General features: G+C 32.6%; 2 protein-coding genes and 2 long non-coding RNA genes across 4 annotated transcripts; 3 read left to right on the top strand and 1 right to left on the bottom strand.

Moving 5' to 3' along the window:
• The first annotated feature begins 1,485 nt into the window (after positions 1-1,485).
• On the top strand, positions 1,486-4,015 carry LOC130826164 (uncharacterized). Its single transcript, XM_057691726.1, has one exon. The coding sequence runs from the start codon at positions 1,717-1,719 to the stop codon at positions 3,148-3,150; it is 1,434 nt and encodes a 477-aa protein (XP_057547709.1). The 5' UTR covers positions 1,486-1,716; the 3' UTR covers positions 3,151-4,015.
• Positions 4,016-5,767: 1,752 nt separating this feature from the next.
• On the bottom strand, positions 5,768-6,406 carry LOC130825835 (uncharacterized). The gene is made up of 2 exons (XR_009046968.1): positions 6,307-6,406; positions 5,768-6,104 (listed from the first exon to the last, which is right to left on the bottom strand). It is a non-coding gene; the product is annotated as an uncharacterized LOC130825835 (long non-coding RNA).
• Positions 6,407-13,706: 7,300 nt separating this feature from the next.
• On the top strand, positions 13,707-17,165 carry LOC130824910 (uncharacterized; the record flags this gene model as incomplete). The annotated part of the gene is made up of 4 exons (XM_057689932.1): positions 13,707-13,724; positions 14,890-14,954; positions 15,565-15,627; positions 16,360-17,165. Coding segments are annotated over 4 exons (354 nt in total), but the record flags the coding sequence as incomplete, so codon positions are not given.
• A 1,307-nt stretch (positions 17,166-18,472) lies between these two features.
• Positions 18,473-21,406, top strand: LOC130825984 (uncharacterized). Its single transcript, XR_009046989.1, has 3 exons — positions 18,473-19,942; positions 20,182-20,520; positions 20,618-21,406. It is a non-coding gene; the product is annotated as an uncharacterized LOC130825984 (long non-coding RNA).
• The last annotated feature ends 426 nt before the right edge of the window (positions 21,407-21,832 follow it).

Below are 21,832 nucleotides of genomic sequence, written 5' to 3'. Positions count from 1 at the left end.
ACAAAAACGAGTAAAGTTGCATAAATCTTCAAAATGATTACGGAATTACGACCATCAGTATGGAGTATAAAATGATATAAATAAGTTCAAAGAATTGCATTTTTCATAAGGATTTTTATATGGATGTTGTTGAATTTGGAGTGATCTTTGAGAAGTGTCACAATAACCTTAGGTTATGTTTTTTGAGGTTATCAACTTCGTGTTTCAAGAAAAAGTGTGTAAGAAACTCTCATCAAAGAATTTCACGAGAAAAGAAAGATGTATGCTTAGAAGGTGGTAACTTGGTATATGAATTTACTTGAGGAAGGAGGGGCTTGTAAAGAATATAAAGTCCAAGTTGAGTGCTAGGCTAGATCGTTAATTCAAAGTGTTTCAATAAGTGTGACAATGCTTATAAGTCGGAGCTTACAAGGGACAATGGTATTTTCTAACAGCTGCAATGTAAGTGACTTGATTCTTTCATGAGAATGATCTTATACTAAGTATGAGGATAAAATTTTTTCAAAGAAGGGGAGGATGATGGTGTTTATATTCCTTCCATCACTCTATTGATGCATTTGTTCAAGATAAATTATTTCTCCATGGTTCCCTTGATCATATTTCTAAACTATTTAATATAGTGAGTAATTGAACTTTGGTAGTTTTACGTAATATCTTTTGTGATGTTTAAAGTCAAGTATTGCTTGTTAATTTCCTGAAGAAAAGATGAGTTCAGTCCATTTCTAGAAAATGTCTAGAAATTCATTAAATCTCTAGAGCAACTCTGGTACTAGATTGTCCACATTGTTAAAACCATTTATTTCTAGAAAAAGTCTAGAAATTCATTAAATCTCTAGAGCAACTCCAGTACTAGGTTGTCCACAAAAAGGTTTTTAAGAAAATTAGATCAAAATCCAAAGTGTTAAATCTTTGCGTTTCTAATTGTGTGAACATATGTGCTTTACAGTTATATTATAAATTCCATGAATATTTGAAATTTTTGCACATGTTAAGTTCACATGTAAAGGGAAATTAAAGATGTTTGTGGTATTAAAATTGAAGATGACCACGGTGATGGTGATGGTGATGGTGATGGTAATGAAATTGAAAGTGGCGAAGGTGATGAAAATGAATTTGAAGATTATGATGGTGATCTTGGTTGGAGGTAGAATTCTCAAAGGTAGCTTGATGGTGGTTATTGGGTTGCTTTTGTTGGTGATAGTGGCAGGGGTGTGGGAAGGGTTTGATTTTATTTATTTATTTTTTAATTTTTTAGTTATATTAATATGATTTTAGATATTTTTTAAGATAACTTGTTATTATAAGTTACTAGTAACCTTTGTTCATTCTTGATAAACACCTACAAAGTACTAATTATTAATGATTATCATTAATTGATATCATTTTAAGAAAATCAAAAAAATATTAAATTATTTTAGATAATTTTTTTTTAAAAATTTCAAAAAAATCCTTTGACAATTTGAAACATTTAGTAAGAACCGCACTTTGTTGAGCAATTTTGTAAGACCAAACAAACCAAACATCCTTATTACTATTGCTTTCCCCACCAAAGCCACAAAAACCAACTAGTCTTGACTTTGAAGAATTCAACTATCACTCCACATCTCCAATCTCCAATCTCCAATCTCCAATCTCCAATCTCCAATACCGCTTGTTTATACTTGAAGCTAATCTATTCACGAAATCCAACAAAAATTGTTGGCAAAGATTCAAGAAATGTATTCACTTCTCATCTCATACAAAAATTTAATCTTTCAAATCTTCCTTTCCCTTTCACTCTCTGTCCTTCTCTACTTCATCTCACTTCCTTGCTTAATTCTTAATGGATTAAACACTTACATTCACCCAGATGATGTTAACCCATCCAAACCTCAATCTGGTCCAAAAGTTGCCATTAAAAGACCTTCTGATCAACCGTCCAATCAAGGGCTTAATGGTTTTCAATCCCTTTCTTCAAGAACAACATCTGAATTAAAATACAGGAAGAAAACCCAGGAGAAATTTGAGTTTGATGAAAGCAAAGCTCAGATCTTTCGACTTAAATTAGGTGATGCTCAAATAAGTTCTCGACTTTATTTCGATAGTTATAGAAGTTCTTTCAATACCTTTTTTATTGGTTGTTGTTGCTTCATTTTGCAAATGTATATAAATTTGAATGTGGGTAATGATAAAAACGATTATGGGGTTTTAAAAAATGGCTCTTTAGTTCCAATTTTGATTGGGATTTTAGGACTATTTAGGGTATTGGTTTCTTTTCTTCGTGTTTCTATTGAAAGATCTGCATTTAAAAGGTCTGAAAGACAGTTGGGATTAGTAATTGGAGTTTTGGGTTTTTTTGTTGCTCTTGTGATCTGCAATGGGGTTTATCCTTGGATTATTGACATTGAATTTAGCTCTATTGATGGTTTTGGAAAGTTGTTTGTGGCTATATTTTCCGGTTTCAGTGCTGGGTTTTTGTACATGGCAGCTGGTAAGAATGCTCGAGCTTTTTGGCTTGGAACAGATCAAATTAGATGTAACTTATCTATAGTTTCATGTGGATTGTTTGCCCACATTGTCTTCTGTGCAAATTACTTGTTGTTAGGGTTTACCACTTTGCTTTGGATCAACCCATTTGCCCAAATTTTGATCAAGAAAAACATAGGTGTTGTTAGAGGATCACAATCTTCTAGATTTGATGATGGAAGTAGAGATAGATTGGTAGGTAATGTGGGTATGATTGAAGCTAATTTTGTTAAATTTAAGTTGTTGTGCTTGTTGCTATCCGGGTTGTTGCAAGTTCTCGCATTGCGCTGGAACCTACAAATTTACTTGAACGAGGCCGTGTTGTCGTGGTATCAAAGATTACACGCCAGTGTGATCCCTGAAATGGATTACAGTAGGGCTAAGGTTTTTCTGCACAATCATTATTTGTGCCTTGCTGTTATACAATTTTTCGCACCGGCAGCTTTGATGCTGCTTTCATTGGGACTGTCTCAGGTTGATGTTGGCTTATTTGATAACTTTCAAGCTATTTGTAGTGTGCTTCCCTGCTCGGTTTTTGTAAAAGAGGTAGCCCTCTTCCTGGCTTGGTGGGTTTCCTTTCTATGGTTTGTCTTCACCTCAGCATACCTTGCTTTTTATAGGCGTGGGGTTTTGTATATTTCATGATGTTGTCCTTGTTTTGTTGAGAGTGTTACGGATTTTCTTCACCTTTTTTGTAGAATTATCATTTTTGTAACAACATAGGCCGAAAATATAGGGTATCCTATGCAATTTCCCTTTTATTTATGTGAATTTGCATATGTTGTTTGCTATCTAGGCTGAATTGGTAACACATTCTCTTTGTTATATTGTTTCCTTGGTTTTATGGATCTGCTGCAATTTTCTTATAATGGGGCTTCCCGGTGAATGGTGATATTAGTTACTTAAATAGAAACATGTGTGATGCTGAAAACTCTTCTCTGATATCTTTGTAAAAATTGTTCTGTATGCCCAATCCTTGAATTCTCGGAACCATCAATGCATTTTTTTCACCTATCTTGGCTTATCAAATCTTTACACTTTTTATTTATGAAGTGGCTGATGATGTGTTAAATCAAGTGTTACCGGAGAGTAAATTGTTTTAAGCCCTTTAAAACTAAGGGTATGTTTGGTATCCGAATCCCTTGATTTGGTAGCATCTCTTATAACTGGCAAGTGGCAACAAAATGTGTATTGCTTTCTCTAGAGCTGTTCAAATGTGACCCGACATGAGAACCTAAACCGAAACCGAAAGTAAACTGGCTCGAAAATGTGTTCCTTTTTCCGATTAATCGAACCGAAGTTGTACCCCTAACCGGTTGACATCCGAAATATGGAAAACTGAACCCGATCTACGATCAATTTTTGTAACCAACATATAACCGTTAACTGAGATTACGCAAACCTATTAGTGGCCGATCTGAGTCATATCCGAATCGAATCATGCTTGGAATCAAACACAATCCGGCTAAAACCAACTTAACTCGAACGAATTTTTAATCGAACTACTATAAACCTGAACCAATTTTTAACATAGAAGTATGATCGACTCATATTCAATCATCTTATTAGTTAATCTAATAAAATGATAGATATTTTAATAGATTAAATTTTATAAATACATGGTTTCATATATTTAGAGTTAATTATTAATAGTCAATGTTTATTAACTACTTTTAATCAAATTAGATGAAAATAGTTAGTTATTTAATTTTAGTATACAGTCAAACAAGTAAAATTAACAAACTAATAATTACTAATTGATTTGCATTTTAACTATATTGCTTTAAGTAAAGAGAATCTTATCATCATTTAAAAAATGACTAACAACTTAATCTGATATTGACTTGATCGATATGAACTAGTAATTCGTAGTTGAATTCTACTTGAAGAATACCCGAATCCGATCTGTATTTGGTCAAACCATGACTAGCTGACCTGACCCGAGTGCGACACGCCGCAACACGGATCCGAAAAATAACCAATACAAAATACAACAGAACTGAATGACACCCGTCCGAAACCGACCCGATCACCCGAATGAACATCTCTAACTTTGTCCGTTCAGTACTTGTGCCATATTATTTTCTGATGTGCTTTCTAGAGACACAATACCACTGTATATTTTCTTTACTGTTTCTATAGTTTCTTCTTATGTTGTCGACTAGATTAATTTTCTTTAATGGAAAGACTGGATAGTTTATCAACGACCATTGTTGAGAATGAAACATGCTCTGCAGACAACGTATTCTACTTTTACTTAGGAATGTTCGTAGCTTATTTTGGTTTGAAGTTTGGGAATGAAATTCCATTTGCATGAATTAAAGATGTTTCGATATCATTTTTATTGAAAACTAGACTTGATCATCAGCCTGTTAGCCGGAATTCAGGTCGGGTTCAAGGGTTTCAGTGGCTGCGTTGCGCTAGTTTTTGATCACCTTGAATTCCCTCTACAGGCGCTTTTTACAATCATATATCATATATATAAATATACTAATAATAAATATTGAAAAATGATTTATATATATATATATATATATATAGGGCTGTAAATGTGGTCAGAAACCTGTTTTACCGACTTGTTACCGACCGATACCGAACCCGTTTTTGACCGAATACAAGTGACCAGATACCGACCGCTACCGAACCCGAATGGTGACCGAAACCGTTTCCGACCTGTTTTACACATACCGAAACCGACCGGTACCGAACCTGTTTTAAACCGAAAACCGTTTTCGACCTGTTTTTATCATACCGTGACCGACCGATACCGAACCTGTTTTCAGACCGAAACCTGTTTTCGACCCGCTTAATACCCGTTTTTAACCGACCGTTTTTGACCGAATCTATATTGTACCGAACCTGTATTATACCGAACCTGGAACCTGTTTTGTACCGAACCTGTTTTGGACCGAACTTATCTACATAATTTTTCTAAGTTGTCAAAATATAATAAAATTTTATATAAAATAATTAAATTAAACTTAATTATATTATTTCTATATGATAAAAATTAAATTAAATATAAATTTTTATAAAATAAATATATAAATTATAAGTTAATATATATTAACTCAGTAATTTAGTAAAGCCTTTTTCTTTTCTAAAAAATTAAGTATAAATTTTACAAAACTCAGAAATTGCAAAATTGCATAAACATAGTTCATACTTTGCAACCAATATAATTACCAAGTTCAGGTTAATTTGCTGACTAATTAATACTGTATTAAAATCAACATATAACAATATAAACCAATACAAAATATTAACCTATGAAATTGATAAACCACTTTCATTTCATTTAATAGTTTAGACGAAATTTAAAATAGATCCATTACATTTTTTTCCCTACCAATAATATAAACATCAATAATCCTAACTACACAAAAAGTCTTTTCCAAATTTTAGTTATGCATAAGAAATTGCAAAAGTATAACTCATTTCATCACTTTTCTTTAATTTTCTCAGAAGTATAACTCATTTCATCACTTTCATCTTCTTCCTCCTCTTCCATCACCACCTTAGATCTCCTGCTCCTAGTCCTCAATGCGACACCGCCTTTCAATAATCTGTAAGGAACTGCTCCACCAAACTTAGTGTACCTTAAGATCATATAAAAGTAACAACTTTCAGATACTGAGTATTATGATTAAGAGCATGAGATGGAAAAACGACAGAAAGTTATAATAAATAAAATAAAATAAATATAAATTAATTATAAAATATAAATTGGGCGCTCAGATATGATAATTTGGTAAAAAACCCAATTACAAGAAAAAAATCTTCATAGAGCACTACACTTACCTGAAGCATTATCATCATGATCAGTGTTATTTTCCTCAATAACACTTAATATCTCCTTCGCATTTTCCTCGGGTTCAAACCCAAATAGCCAATTTCGCGTGATTACAGCAAATTTTAACTCTTATCACCTGATTTCTACCAAAAAAATGAAGCAAAGATTTATAATATCTAAATCCTTCTGTTTTCCAAAAACACATATGACAACAGGAATAAGAAAGTAACTAATAGTAGTAATTCAGTTAAACTTTACAAAATATTGCAAGTGTTTCCAACGCATCTTCAATTTTATCAACAACTCGAAGAAAATTGAGAAAAAGATTAAACAGAGTAAAATCTATTGATGGAGATACAAAACCTAAAGTACATGAAATTCAGAAGGCATTTCTCGCCGGAAAACGTGGACATAGAACTCATGGGAGCAACTGGTCGAGAGCAGCTACGATATACTCCATTTTCGAGAGCAAGAACATGAAAAATGGAAAATAGAGAAGAAAGGAAAAGGAAACAGAAGATATTTAACCCTAGTTTCCATAATCTTTTTCATTCTCTGATTCAATTTCTTTTCCACATAATGTAATTCCTCTTATAGTTAGATTGTTGTTTTCCACATAATTTAATTTAAGCAAGAACATGAACCGCCAGACCGAATTTTTTGGAAGAAGACTAAATCGAACAAAGATTAAACACGAAAAACAAAGACTAAACACAAAAAACAAAGATTAAATACAAAAAACCCTAAATCTAACCCTAAACGAACACATTAAACCCAGAAAATTAAATACAAAATCAAATCGAACAAAAAAAAATGGAAGAAGACTAAATCAAATCAAATCGAAAATGGAAGAACACAAAATCAAATCGAACAAAGATTTTAAACACAAAAAACAAAGATGAACAGATTTGATAGATATTAAACAAAAATCAATGAACTAAACTTGAGGAGTAGAAATACCTAAAACTCTACCAGCCGGATTGGAGGAGAAGGGATGGGATTGAAAGAGGGCCGCCGGTTTCAGTGAGAGGATGAAGAAGAGAGAGTTGGGTTAGGGTTTAGTCGAGCGGGAATTGGGAAATAAGGTATTGTATCAGATTCACTTTCAGGATGACGAAAATACATCAAATCCCTTTTTCATCCGGCGACGTGGCACAATCTTGACCACTGATATGATATTACCATTATAAATCCAACGGCTTAAACCCGTTATCCGTGTGCTATCAATATAACCAATAACATTTTATCATCAAATTGGACAATTATATGATTATATCTAAAATAATTTATTTGAGTAATATAAATATTTTATATCAAATATTAAATATTTTTATTATTGAATTTGGTCAAATTACATAATTTAGGCTATTTAATTCAAAGTAAAAAAAAAGGTGGAGTACTACACTAGTTTCATTTACTATAATCTATAATAGATCGAATTATGATAAGTGAACTTTGAATTACGATCGATTATTAATAATAGCCTATAAATTACTTTAGAGTTTAGAGTATTCAAGATCAATAATAACTAATAACTAATAGTAATAAGTAATAACATTGAGTTAACAGTCAAATGTCAATGATAGTCTATAAGTCTATAACTATAACTCTATAAGTCAATGATAGCCGAAAAATAACCGATCCGAAATACAACCGAACCGAATAACACCCGTCCGAAACCGACCCGATCAACCGAATGAACACCTCTAATTATGACCGATCACATTAGTTGAAAATAACACACCCCATGGACAAACGAAGGTCAATTCAATCAGTGATGAAGATATATTATTAAGACAATCTAACAAACTTACATTGTGGCATTAATAACATATTATTGTTGTAAATTGTAATTGTCTAATTGATATTAGATGAAGTCGATCAATTAACATGTTATGATCTATTAATTAACTTAGACGGAGTTGATTAGTTGAATTTGATGTCATAAAACTCATAACCTAACGACATCTATAAAACTTGATGTGAGGTTCCAACTTCTATATATCATTCCCATCATGGATAAACGCATGATCAATGACATTATGAGGCAACACGATGCGATTTTTTACCAAATTGGAACAGAATAATTGGAACATAATTGAACTGAATTAAATCATGGTTTAAATGAATTGAACTGAACCGATATCAACCGAATTAACCGGAATATCGGTTTAACTGAATTGAACCGAACCGATACCAACCAAAACTGAACTGAACAGAACTAAATCCCGGTTCAACTAAATTGAACTGAACCGATACCGACCAAAACCGACCGATTGTGACCGACCGTTTCTGACCCGCATACCGATTGTGACCGACCGATTACCGATTTTGACCACCCGGTTATGATCTCTATACCGATTACGACCTGCAAAAAACCGTTTTTGACCGACCGAATGTGACCTGTTTCCGGTAATGACCGGACCGATAAATACCGGACCCATACCGATCGACACTCGCAACCAGAAAAAAACCGGATTCGACCGGATACCGAATAAACCGACCGATACCGACCGGTACCGAAAGACTTATACGACCTGCTTTTGATCGACCGTTTTTTACCGAACCTGTTTTTGACCGACCTGTTTCCGACCTTTTAACCCGTTTTTACAGCCCTATATATATATATATATATATATATATATATATATATATATATATATATATATATATATATATATATATATATATATATATATATATATATATATATATATATATATATATATATGGGATCGAATAAGAAGAATGTTTACAATAAGAACATTAAGAAGGATCAGAAGGATTCCAGATCCTCGATTTCAATAAGATAAAAAACTTTAAGGTCACGATCAAGCCAAAACACTTAATTATAAAAGTCACTATGTACACAAAAATATATCATATCATAAATTTGAAGAGTGTTTTTAATTTTTAATATAGTACTCTTTTCTTTACATATATTGATCAAACAAATTCTTCTTATCCTTTTATTTTAAGTGCCCTTCTCATTTGAACCTATATATATACTCTTACGTTCATTCTATTTAATTTGTTACTGTTGTATTTTTCAATTTTGTCCATAACAATTAATTTGGTATTTTTTTTGGAAATAGTCTACATTAATTATTTAATTCCCATTATGCATTTAATTATCTTTTAAAATCATGCAATAAATTTAAAATATTTATCTTATTTTTCTAACAATTAAACTTCTTCATATTTGTGTCGGTCTTGCTAGTAAACTCAAAGCACAAAAGATTACCTTTTAAAACACTTTTCCATTTATTTCATATTATCTATATACTTATATAGTCCCACTGAATTTGTATCAATTTTTACTTTGTGTTATTCACATTATTTTACATTATTTCTTTATTTGAAAATGAGCCCCACCACTATTTAATTTGAAGCATACACTTAAAAATTCTTTATTATAAAATACACGATTCATTCTCGTTCTTATTCATTTGATATCACAGTTTTGCAATTTTTCATATTATTCTTTAAAAATACTCCATCTTTCTTTGAATTAATCTTATAGAGATAGAGAGAATGTTAAATTTTGATTTGTGACATTATTAAGATACTCTTTATATCTAAAAGTCTTAACGCTATTTTTATTTTTTATCATGTCTAAATTATTTCTTTAATTGTTTTCCAACTATTTAATTTATTTTTTTATTCTATCTATACAATCTAGTCAATGGTTCATAATATATATATATATATATATATATATATATATATATATATATATATATATATATATATATATATATATATATATATCATTTTTCTTTTATTTTTTTATGTATCGATTTAGAGTTATTTCACTTGTAGTGACCATTGATATAACATAACCATAAAGGTTTTTGTACTTTAATATCGATGATGACAATATTCACAATTATCTAAGTCTACAATCTAAACCCTTCTAGTTTATTCCTTATTCCATTGAATTTGCAGTATTTTTTATTATGGTTTGTTCTACATAATTTTGGATCAATTTTATTTTTTGACAATGACTCACTACTTTCTTTTAATCTTATCCGTACATTTCAACTCTCTTTTATTTTCATTAATACTATTCATTTTCTTTCTATATTTCTTATCACTTTCTTAAAAATTATCCTCTTTCTCTCTAATACAAATAAAATGGGACACATGGGTATTCATTATTTCATTCCTCTCTCGCCACTCTAATTTATTTGAGAAATTGAAAACTCAATTAAGACAAAGTCTTTCCAAAGAATTTCTTCATTTCTTAGAAAAAATAGATACATCTTTATCTGTGGGTCTTTCTTTATTCTCACCCATTTGTTCATCAACACGTACACTCCCAAAAAATAAATACATCTATATATATCTATCTATCCATTATACTAAAGTAAACTACGGATGACATTAGTAAATTAAAAAAAATAATGAGTAGTCAACTTCTCAAGAAATGTTTTTCCTCCATTTTATCAAAGGTGGTGTCATTATTTACTAAGTGTGTGGGAAACATGTGACTTATCATATTATATTAGCTTTCATTAAATTGTTTGAGTGAGATGTATGTGAATTTTCATTGTTCAATACACAATAATAATTTGTTGGATTTCATTTTGGAAAACAAAAAATTTGTTCTCTGTAATAATAATTTGCTATTTTTCATTTTGTAAACAAAAAATATTAAATAATATTAAAATAACATTATTTAACATTGTACATAACTTAAAAAAATTATTTTTAAAATCAAAAATGAATTAAATATTAGTCGATATATGGTATTAATAGTTCATCGAAAGTCAATAACCAATGATTTACAATTTATTTTCTTTGTTTTTTTAAAATAATGAAAAACAATAAAATAACGAAAAACAATGCATCACATGGGGATTATCTAATAATTATTACTTAAACAAAACACTTATGATGTCATCACTTAGTAAAATAGCTTACGTGTCATTTTCTCAATAAAAAATTTCCCTTTAAAACTAAATGATGATGGCATGTTATCATGACTAATATTTATAAATTTGACTCTTCTACTTTTTAACTATGTCTATAATATTATGCATATTGATTGATTTTTTTCTTTATGTCACGTCATTTAATGTATTTTTTTTTCATTTATTTATAAAATCTTTATAATGTTATTTATTAAATGAGTATAAGATATTTTGAGATAATCAAAACATAATGCCGTAAGTTTTAAATTTTTTTTGTTTAAACAAATATGTTAGAAAATTTAATGAGTCGTGTATCACACAAGCATTATCTAGTTCTAAACAAAAGAAAACCAAAATATATCAATAGATTGTTTTGCTTTAACCACTAGTTTATTAATTAATTAACTAGTTTATAAGCCCGTGCGATGCACGAATGTGTAATTGTGTAAATATATATGAATAAAATGCAATAATAGATAATGATAACAATGTTATTGTGATAAATTTTAAAAGTAAAGATATTAAAAATTCACATTTGTATAAACAATACCGATTTATATGAGATAAAATCAGTTTTGATTTTCTTAAAAAAAAATTACAGTAAATAGGAAACTAAATTGGATAAATATATTCATTACAATAAAATTATTTAATTATCTTTTCGTATATAAATACATGTGTTTATATCTTTTTGTTATGTAATTTGCTCCATTAAAATTAAGCGTAGTTAATTAAATATTTTGCTTTTCTTTTATATTTTACTTTAATTGGTATAAGTTAACATTATTGTGTAAATATAATCATCATCATCATACCCAATGTTTCCCATTCATAGAAAAACTATGATCAGGATCTGCGGATGGAAAAAAGTCAACAACTCATACCCAGAAAAGAGAGTGTGGTCGAAGAGTCCCTCGGCTCAAGAAATATTTGCAATAAGAGTGAAGCTTCCAACTACCTTAAAGCCTGCAACTTAAAACACTCATATATCCTTTACAATAATTAAAAAATTAAAATAAAATACATAAAAATAAATAAAAATAAAGGTAAAAGTTAAAAGTAAAAAAGGTAGTAAGATAAAAACGAGTAAAAGAGCAATATGGAAAAGGCAAGGAACTATAACAACGACGGGTACATTGGACATAGTCATTAATTAATCTATGATGTGAATACGGCACCACCAACTAACCCTATCTTTGGTCATGTCCTTAGAGAAGTGTAGTTCATGCAAGTCACTTTTAATTTTTTTTTCTCACGTTCTCCTTGGGCTTCCTCTAGTTCTCTTACCTTCCACTATGATGCCTACGACCTCATTGGGTCATTGGGATGTCTTAAGACTTTCACTGCACATGCCCAAACCATCTCAACCGTTCTCATGCATCTTTGCAGAGAGCGGTACAACCCATAATTTTCCCTAAACTCTTGGTTTCCAATCCCATCCATCATTTTGTGACCACACATCTATCTCAACGTTCATATTTCTGTAAATTCCATCCTCTGTTCGAAAACCTTCTTTACGGGCCAGCATTCTGTCGTATACAACAAAGTCGGCCTAATTACAACGCGGTAGAATTTACCTTTTGAAACTTTATATCACAAAGCACACCGATTGCTGCTCGCCACTTAAACCAAACTGCTTGTATACGATGAGTAACATCTCCATCAATCTCCCTATTAATCTGAATTACTGATTCCAAATATTTGAACTTTGACATATATGCAACAATTTATACCCCTATGGTCACCTCTGGCTCACCTACCGATTCCCACTGAAGTCGCATCGAAAATTTTCTGTCTTCGTACGGCTTATGTGCAACCCTCTATCCTCTAAGACTGCCCTCCAATCTTTCAATTAGGGATGGCAATGGGTATTGGACCCGACTCGGATTCGTAGATCCGTATCCATTTTCATGGATCTGGGTCCCATAAAATTGGTCCTGTCGGATCCGGGTCAGATCCAGATTCGTTTAAATTTCACGGGTTCGAATTCGAAGCTCCACTACTAGATAAAAGAGCATAGGCAACACCCTTTGGCAACGGTTTATTTTATAGCAACAGCTTTAGCAACGGGTACAATAAAACCGTTGCAATAGTTAAGAAAAGGCAACGGGTTCAAGTAAACCGTTGCAAAAGATTAGAAAAGGCAACGGTTATCTTATACCCATTGTAAAAGACTTTTTTTATTAAAAAAAAAAAATTGAAAAGTGAAAAGCTGAAATTAGAGTCAGTACTAGACTACTAGTACTCACTACTCACGCACTCTAATCGATTCCATTTCCCTCTCAAATCTCAATTCCCTCTCTTGCTCTCATCTCACTCCTCTAACCCTAAAAATTCTACGGCTGCTCCTCCACCACGCCACCGCCACCGACGGCTGCTCCTCCATTACAGACAAACACTCGACGGCTGCTGGCTGCTGCTTCGGTGCTTCCCTGAGGGGTGTGGGTCACTGGGTTGTTCGAATCCAATCAAATAATCCTTAAAAATCGAAATTTTTGATTTTGTTTCAGGTATTTTCACTCTTTATCCTAAATCCTAATATTAATCTTGTTCTAATCTTTAATCTTAGTGTTAATCTTAAATTCTTAATCTTGTTGAGTTGTTGTTTTAACATTTATTTTTAAATCTTGATTGTGGGTTCTTTTTGATTGTGGTTTGCTGGCTGCTGCACTGTGAATGTATTCAACATCCATGTCTTATTATGAACAAACAAAACGGTTGAATTTGAAACTAAACAAATTAAGAAAACGCATTCAATATATTGGATTTCAATTCAAGAAATATGAAACTGAACAAATTTGAAACGGATTGTAAATCTGGAATTTAGGTTGTACTTGCTGTGATGGAGGTTGTATTCAATTCAATTCACTATAGACTGTATTCAACATTATGATTTTGATCTAAGAGGTTGTACTTGCTGATTATGAAATCTGTGTATTCAATATTATGAAATATGGAATTTAGGTCTGTATTCAATATTTGATTTCAATTCAAAAACGGTTGAATTTATTTTTTTAATGTGTTTGTTAATGTTATTTGTTAATGTTAAATTGTTAACGTGTTATTTGTTAATCTTGATTTTTAAATCTTTAATTGTGGTTGTTTGAATTTGAAGAGTTCAATCATGTCTAGTAGTGGGGCTAGTGGCTATGATTCGTGCAATGTATGTGGTGATGCTACAAATGAAGAGGGTGATTTCGGTTATTATCCTTTGTGGAAATATGTTGTTAAATACTCATGTTGTTTATTTGGTACTTAGTGCAACCTAGGCTGTCTCGTCCAAGACCAAGTGTTCTATATTCGAGTTCTAAGGTGAAAACTCCAACAGACCCAAGAATGCGAGGGAGTTGTATTTTGTACTCAATCCCGTTTCTCTCGCTTGTATAGTTGTAATCCCTGCATCTGATATTTTTCTCAAATTTTCATCTTCCTCCGCAATTGAAAAGCCTTCGGTAAAAGGCGCGAGAGAAGATGAATCAAGGCTAAGCTCCGCAGACCAGCGATGGCAGACACGACGATGATGCTGCCCTTTCCGACTTTCTTGCTTCCTTGATGGACTTTACTCCCATCGTAATTGCTTTGTTCTACTTAGTATCCTTTTTTGTTCGTCAATTCTTTGCTTTTCAATTATTTTCGCTCAATTTTTTCATGAGATTGTTGCAATTTTATTTTTAGGTTCCTGACGAATTGGTGGAGCATTATCTCGCTAAAAGCGGTTTTCAATGTCCCGATGTTCGATTGTAGGTATTCTTTTTCATGTTGTTTTCTTACAAAATGCTAAATTAGTTGTCACTTTGAGATGAGATGAGTATTGTTTTAAACTTTTTTAATGTATGAACAGTGTGCGCTTCACTATTAAGGTTAGTAAAAGGTTGACGTTTGAAAGTAAATCTGTTTGGTTTGGTTTATGCTTATTTTGAAAGGCATATTGTTAAGCTAGAAATAATTCATGAAGATCACTTTTCACGCTTTAGAAGAGGTAAACTTATTTGTTGATGCGAATTGGCATAGGAAATAGGATAGTGTATTGATAATGTCAAATTGACGCTTTAAATGGACATGTTGGATTGACTTATATCATAGCAATCTTGAAATTCTGTTCAATTATAGTTTTGTTTAGAATTTCATAGGGCTTGGCGTCAGTCAATATTTAGCTTAATGCACAACCAACAGTGCACCCTCAGTGGTGCTGTATATATAGCATAAAAACCCCATCTCCATGAGTTTTGTTAAGATTTGAAGGGTAAACTGCCCAGTTATAGCAGTTATATTGATTGAACGACTACAAGTAAATCAAATTTTTTCCCTTGTTGTTTCTGTATGAATTGCTGAGTTCTGACCTTTTTCCAGGATTAGACTTGTTGCTGTTGCTACTCAAAAGTTTATAACAGAGGTTGCCACAGATTCTCTGCAGTATGTTTCTTGCTCTTTTCATCTTGCTTTGATATCTTTTAAATTATAACTTAATTAGTGTAGCTAATTTGTGTGGTGGAATCCAAATATTGTGCATGTTGAATGAAGTCTTTGAATAATGTGAGTTGAGTTGTATGAGTAACATTTCTGTATACTGCTTGTGAAATTCTCCTTTGCAGTTATTAAAACCGGGATTATTTTTGCCATATAATTTTATTGGAGGTATTTAAATCAGGGGTTATTGGTGCTGTATAATTTTATTGGAGGTTACTGTTGTATGAAGAAGGCTGTGGCCTGAGTGCTTTTTCGTTTTGTTCTGCCCTTTTCGAAATAGCCTGTCTACTAGTCTTCAATACCTTTGGATCTTCGGAATGCAATGAAAAAACCTACAGTTGCTTATTGCTACTGTTATTAATGAGTTGATTTATTTATTAGTTGTTACATCCTGATATAATGTTGTTTGCTTCTTTAGGTCATTATTCTCAGATTCTTTACTAATTTATCAAGTTTGTTTTCATCGTTTGAGTTGTCTTTGTTCTTGTGTAATGATATTTCCTTGAATAAATATGGTGTGTTCTTAGATAGAGTATGTTAAAGATGGAAATTTCTATTAGAGTATATAAAATATATCGAGAGTTACAATTGATGCGTTTACTTGATCATCCCAATGTGATCTCCCTCAAGCATTGTTTCTTTTCTACTATCTTGGTTATCATTGGTTATCTATTTCAGGTCTAATATCTTGGTTATCATTGGGACATTGTTCGGCATTCCTGGAAAATCAAAAGACCATAAATTTGCTCGTCGGGATTTGAAATACCTGCGAGAGGAGAAAGACCTTCGATGGGTGCCGGAGCTTGAGGTTCAAGAATTAGAAGATGGAAGTGAAGAGTTTCCGACATCTATGCTTTGGATGAATGATGATGAAATTGAGCCGTAAAAGAACATATTTAGAATTTTGTGTGGCTTTTGGAAACATTTTGTGAACTTGTTTAATTTGTTCGATACTTGGTTTTGGTTGCACTAGTTGGAAAATGATGATGAAAATGATGATGTATAGGTGAATATTTGGTTGCACTAGGTTATGGAAGAATTGATCCTTAGTTTTTGATATAACAAGTTAATCGTGTAAATTTCTTAACTATAATATTTGTAATCAAATTTCTAATTACATCTTATGCTATCAATTATTAAAATTATCATTTGCTTAGCTTTTTCATTAAAGACTTTTTGTAACGGTATTGTGCGACCAAGAGAAACTGTTGCCAAAATATTGTATCTTTGGCAACAGTCAACTGCTACCGTTGCAATAGATGCAAGAAATCGTTGCAAAAGACTTTTGGCTACGGCAGTAAATGCGACGGTCCTTAACCGTCGCAAAAAGGTTTTAGCAACGCTTTTTAGGCCTACAGCAACGGTCCTTAACCGTTGCAACAAGTCTTTTATCTAGTAGTGCTCAGAAAAATGCCCGGGCATGGTCCTGTGGATATGGAGTACCCATTTCTAATTTTATATATATTAAATATACTTACTGCTACTGGGCTAAATTGATTTGGGGCTTTGGGCTATTTAAAAACCCATGTGATTATTACTCTATCGCTGAATCACTGTACTACACTACTACTGTAGTTTGTATTATAATTTTTAATGTGATACATCATATTTTATAATAGTATATCACTGATTCCTAAAGTGCTAATCCCTAATTTCCAAACGACAGTGCAATCACACAATCAATATATCTAGTGAAATTATAATGTTTTCAAGACAATTTTAAGTTGTATAATAGTTTTTTGGGTGATTGATTGTGAAATAATATATAGTATTATCATTAGTAAATGAATATGGCTTTATGGCAATCTCTACACGATCAAAAAATACGAAAAAAAATAGAAAAATAAATCAGACCCGTTTTGGACCCGGATCCAGTACTGGATCCGTAATATCCACGGATCTGAATATGGGTCTTGCAAAAATAGACTCGCGGATCAGTGTCCGAATCTGGCTCCTGCTCTTGAAAACGGATCTGGATCCGGATGCATTTGGATCCAGTCTAGATTCAACCCGTTGCCATCCGTACTTCCAATTTACTATTAGCCTCCTCCTTAGTTTTCCGCGACCAAAATGATATCGTCAGCGAAAAGCATGCCACATGGTACGGTCTCTCAAATAAATTTAGAGATCTCCTCCATAATGACCATAAAAATGAAAGGACTTAGTGTTAATCCCTGATGCAGTCTCACTTTAATCGGGAAAGACTTTGTTATATCCAACGGTGTATGAATGTTAGTCAATACTCTGTCATACATGTTTCTATTGCCTCAATGTACCTTTGTGAAATACTTCTATCCTTGAGGCTATCCTAAATGACACTTCGGAGTATGCTATCGTATGCTTTCTCAAGGTCAATGAACACCATATGTAAATCCTTCTTATGCTTTGTATACTTTTTCATTAGTCTCCTCAAAAGATGTATAGCCTTGGTGGTTGATCTTTCTGGCATGAAGCTGAATTAATTCCCTCTATTAATCGTCTCTCGTCTAATTCTCCTTTCAATTACTCTTCCAACATTTTTATTGCATTTTATTGTGTAAATATAACTTGTCAAATATTTAAAATTTAGCAAATCTCAACATTCCAAATGGTAGAGCTCCCGAAGGAGTGCCATATGGAAATTTCCAATCTTTTTAATAGATAGTATTAGGAAAATATATGTAAATATTGTGTGTTCCAAATAAGTTGATAGTGTAAATATTTTGTTACCATAAATCTCTCGTTGAAAAATAAGAAACCCTAATAAGGTTCTCTATACATACTACTATTATGATTAATAAGAGTCTCAAGGGAGAATACTATAATCTTATATGGTATCAGGCCCTAGTACTCTATTTCTAAACCTATCTTATTACTAAACCCTAAGTGTTGTGTCTTATACCACCATTTTCTTAGTGTCGCCTACCATTTTTTTCCTCACAGAAATCATCAATTTCCTTCCTCTAAACCTTTATCATCACCATTTCATATTCCTATCATTAATACTCTTCTAATCTTACCATTCCCATGCTCACAATAGCCACTATCCCTATTTTTTTTCCTAACCCTTCACAACTTCTCATTCTAGTATTATATCCCTATTGTTTAATTAAACCGTATATCATCCTCACATTAAGCATGACAGATTCCCCTACATCTTTCAATACTCATGGTACTTTTACCTCCCAGTCTTCTTATTCTTCCTCTATACATCCAGCTTTAACTGTAACTAATGTCAAAAATCTTATCCCTCTTGTTCTTGACATTGACAAAGTAGAGTACTCTCCTTGGGCAACACTCTTCCGCAACACCGCTAAGGTTCACCGTGTTTTGGATCATATTGATTCATCGTTTCCGAAACCAAATATTCTTGATGATGTTTGGGAACAATTAGATGCGATCGTTTTCCAATGGATTTATAGCACCATCTCTACTCCTTTATTGTTGAAAATTCTTGATGAGAAAGCTACTGCCATGGCTGCTTGGATACGTCTGCGTTTCATTTTTCAAACTCGAATTGTTCATCTTGAAAATTAGTTTGGGTCCATTGAGCTAGCTCAGTTTTCCTCATTTTCTGAATATTATCCAGTTATTCAATCCATCTCGATGCAATTATCTGTTCTTGGTCACCCAATTTCTAATGGGAGGTTAGTTTTACAACTTGTGGGTCGTCTAAATCATAAAGATTATAAGGTTGTGGCTGCTCTTATTCAACAAACTGATCCAATTCCATCCTTTGATAAAGCATCTTCTATGCTTGAGTTAGATCGAGTCAGTTGAGAAGCTAATGAAATAATTTCGTAGGAAATTCCGTTCTAGTAACCAAAAGTCAACCCACTCTGGAAGATAAAATTAATTCAAGTCTACCCCAATTATCAACCAAATGGGAGTAGGCAATCTGGTTATGCTTTTTCTCGTGGATGATGCCGTAGCCGTGGTGGCAATGGTCGTGGTAGAGGACATCATTTTCCTTCTTCTGGTTCACGCAATTATGGATGGGTCTCTAGAAATAATGGTCCCCCTTCTTGGTTGATCGACTTCAAGTCTTTTTAGGCTCGGCCAGGTGCACCATTAAATAATTGGACCCAACAACCATCAATTCCGCCTTGTCCTCATCCATCTCAAGGTTCATATAATTCATCTCCGCAGGGCCATTTTATTTCTAACCCATCTCAGCAGGGTATACTTGGACCACGACCCTCGGGACAGCCTCAAGTTCAATCCCCGGATCCTAATTGGTACTTGGATACTGGTACTATGCCCCATTTGATGAACAACTCAGGTATAAATCCCTCTTTATTTAATTGGCACAATTTCAATTCCAGTATTATGGATGGCAATGGAAAACATATACCATTTACAGGTGTTGTTGATTCCTTTCTCCCTAAACCCTTACCTCCCTTTATTCATAAGAAAATTCTTTATGCTCCCCAAATAATTAAAAATCTTATTTTTGTTAGACAATTCACCAAAGATAATTGGGTTTTTATAGAATTTGATCCTTTTTGGTTTTCTATGAAGGATCTTTGAACGGGAGCTAGTTTGATGAGGTGCAATAGTGAGGGTCCACTCTACTCCGTCTCTTCCATCTCCTCTCCTACTTCTTCCTCAACATTTGCAGTTCTCTCTCCAAAAGTTTGGCACAATCATTTGGGGCATCCCGCGAATTAATTCTTAACTTTCTTGGGCACCATAAATTTATGGGATATTATCAATGGTACCCATGCACTATAGCAAAATAACAATGGTACCCCAGTGTATTTCAATGGTACCCCCAAAGTATATGCTAATTACAACCGTGACACTATTAATGATTTTTCCGTTAAATGTCCGTTAAAATTTGAATTTAACCTAACCATGGTTAGTTTCTTCTTCTTCCCTTTTCCCTTTTCTCTTCGTGCTCTCCTTCAATGGCTGCTTCATCTCAAGTCTAACAATGATCAACCCGAATATGCAGAAAAGAGCGAATTGATGGAATTTCCATCGCCGGAGAAAACATTGTTGATGGCATGAATTGAATTTAGACAGAAATAAAAGCTTAAAAAAGGCTGAACCAGGAGAAGGAGAAACACAATGATGTTCCAAAGGTAGGACCCACAAAAACCACTGACCCACTCACAATGTAACCGAAGATCTTGTGAGCAGAAATCGACTCGATGATGGCTTATTTAGATTGTAAATTGTGTTAGGAACTTGTATAATATACACCCTTGTGTAATGGCTTTAGGTTTTTCTAATTTGAAGAAATTCTTCTATCAAGTTTGACTAATTTTATTACCTTTTGTTGTTGTTTAATTTTGAAGAACCGTGATGCATTTATCGTTTGTCAGGTTTGAAGAATTTGTTCTTCAATTTATTTGGGTTTTTTAATTTGAAGAATTTCTTGTTCAATTTATTTTGGTTTTTTTAATTTGAAGAATTTCTTCTATCAAGTTTAACTAATTTTATTGCCTTCTGTTGTTCTTTAAATTTGCAAAACCGTGAATTTGGGTTTTCATCAACCAAATAGAATACAAACACCCTCAACCTCAGATATACTTTTCCCTCTTTTTAAAGGTAATGTTTAAGTAATTTTGCTCAAAGTTCAGTAAAATCCAAACCAGAGAATTGCTTGCATATAAAGGAATACCCTGAATGGAAAATCAGCACAATTTGAGTTGTTATCTTTGTTATCACTTCAAAAACAAACAAATTGGAATACAGTAGGACCAGTAGTACTTCACCCACTAACCAAATTGTGAAAATCAACTAAATGCAGGATCATTGTCGGGCTTGAGATGAAGCAGCCATGAAAGGAGAGCAGGAAGAGGAAAGGGAAAAGAGAAGAAGAAGAAACTAACCATGGTTAGGTTAAATTTAAAATTTAACGGACATTTAACGGAAAAATCATTAATAGTGTCACGGTTGTAATTAGCATATACTTGGGGGGTACTATTGAAATACTCTGGGGTACCATTGTTATTTTGCTATAGTACAGGAGTACCATTGATAATATCCCTAAATTTATTAATTGTAATAAAGCTTCTACACCCTCTCTTTGTCATGGATGTCAATTAGGCAAACATTGTCGTCTTCCTTGTGTTTCGTCAACTACTTAAAGTTATGCTCTGTTTGACATCACTCATACTGATTTATTTTCTTTTTCACTTAATAGTTGTACCGGAATTCGGTA

This window comes from Amaranthus tricolor, chromosome 10 (genome assembly GCF_026212465.1).
Source record: "Amaranthus tricolor cultivar Red isolate AtriRed21 chromosome 10, ASM2621246v1, whole genome shotgun sequence".
NCBI lineage: Eukaryota > Viridiplantae > Streptophyta > Magnoliopsida > Caryophyllales > Amaranthaceae > Amaranthus > Amaranthus tricolor.
This window is presented reverse-complemented; position numbering and strand designations above follow the sequence as displayed.

Excerpts from the sequence above, each read along its gene's own strand:
- LOC130826164 (XM_057691726.1), top strand. The coding sequence starts at position 1,717 with ATGTATTCACTTCTCATCTCATACAAAAATTTAATCTTTCAAATCTTC.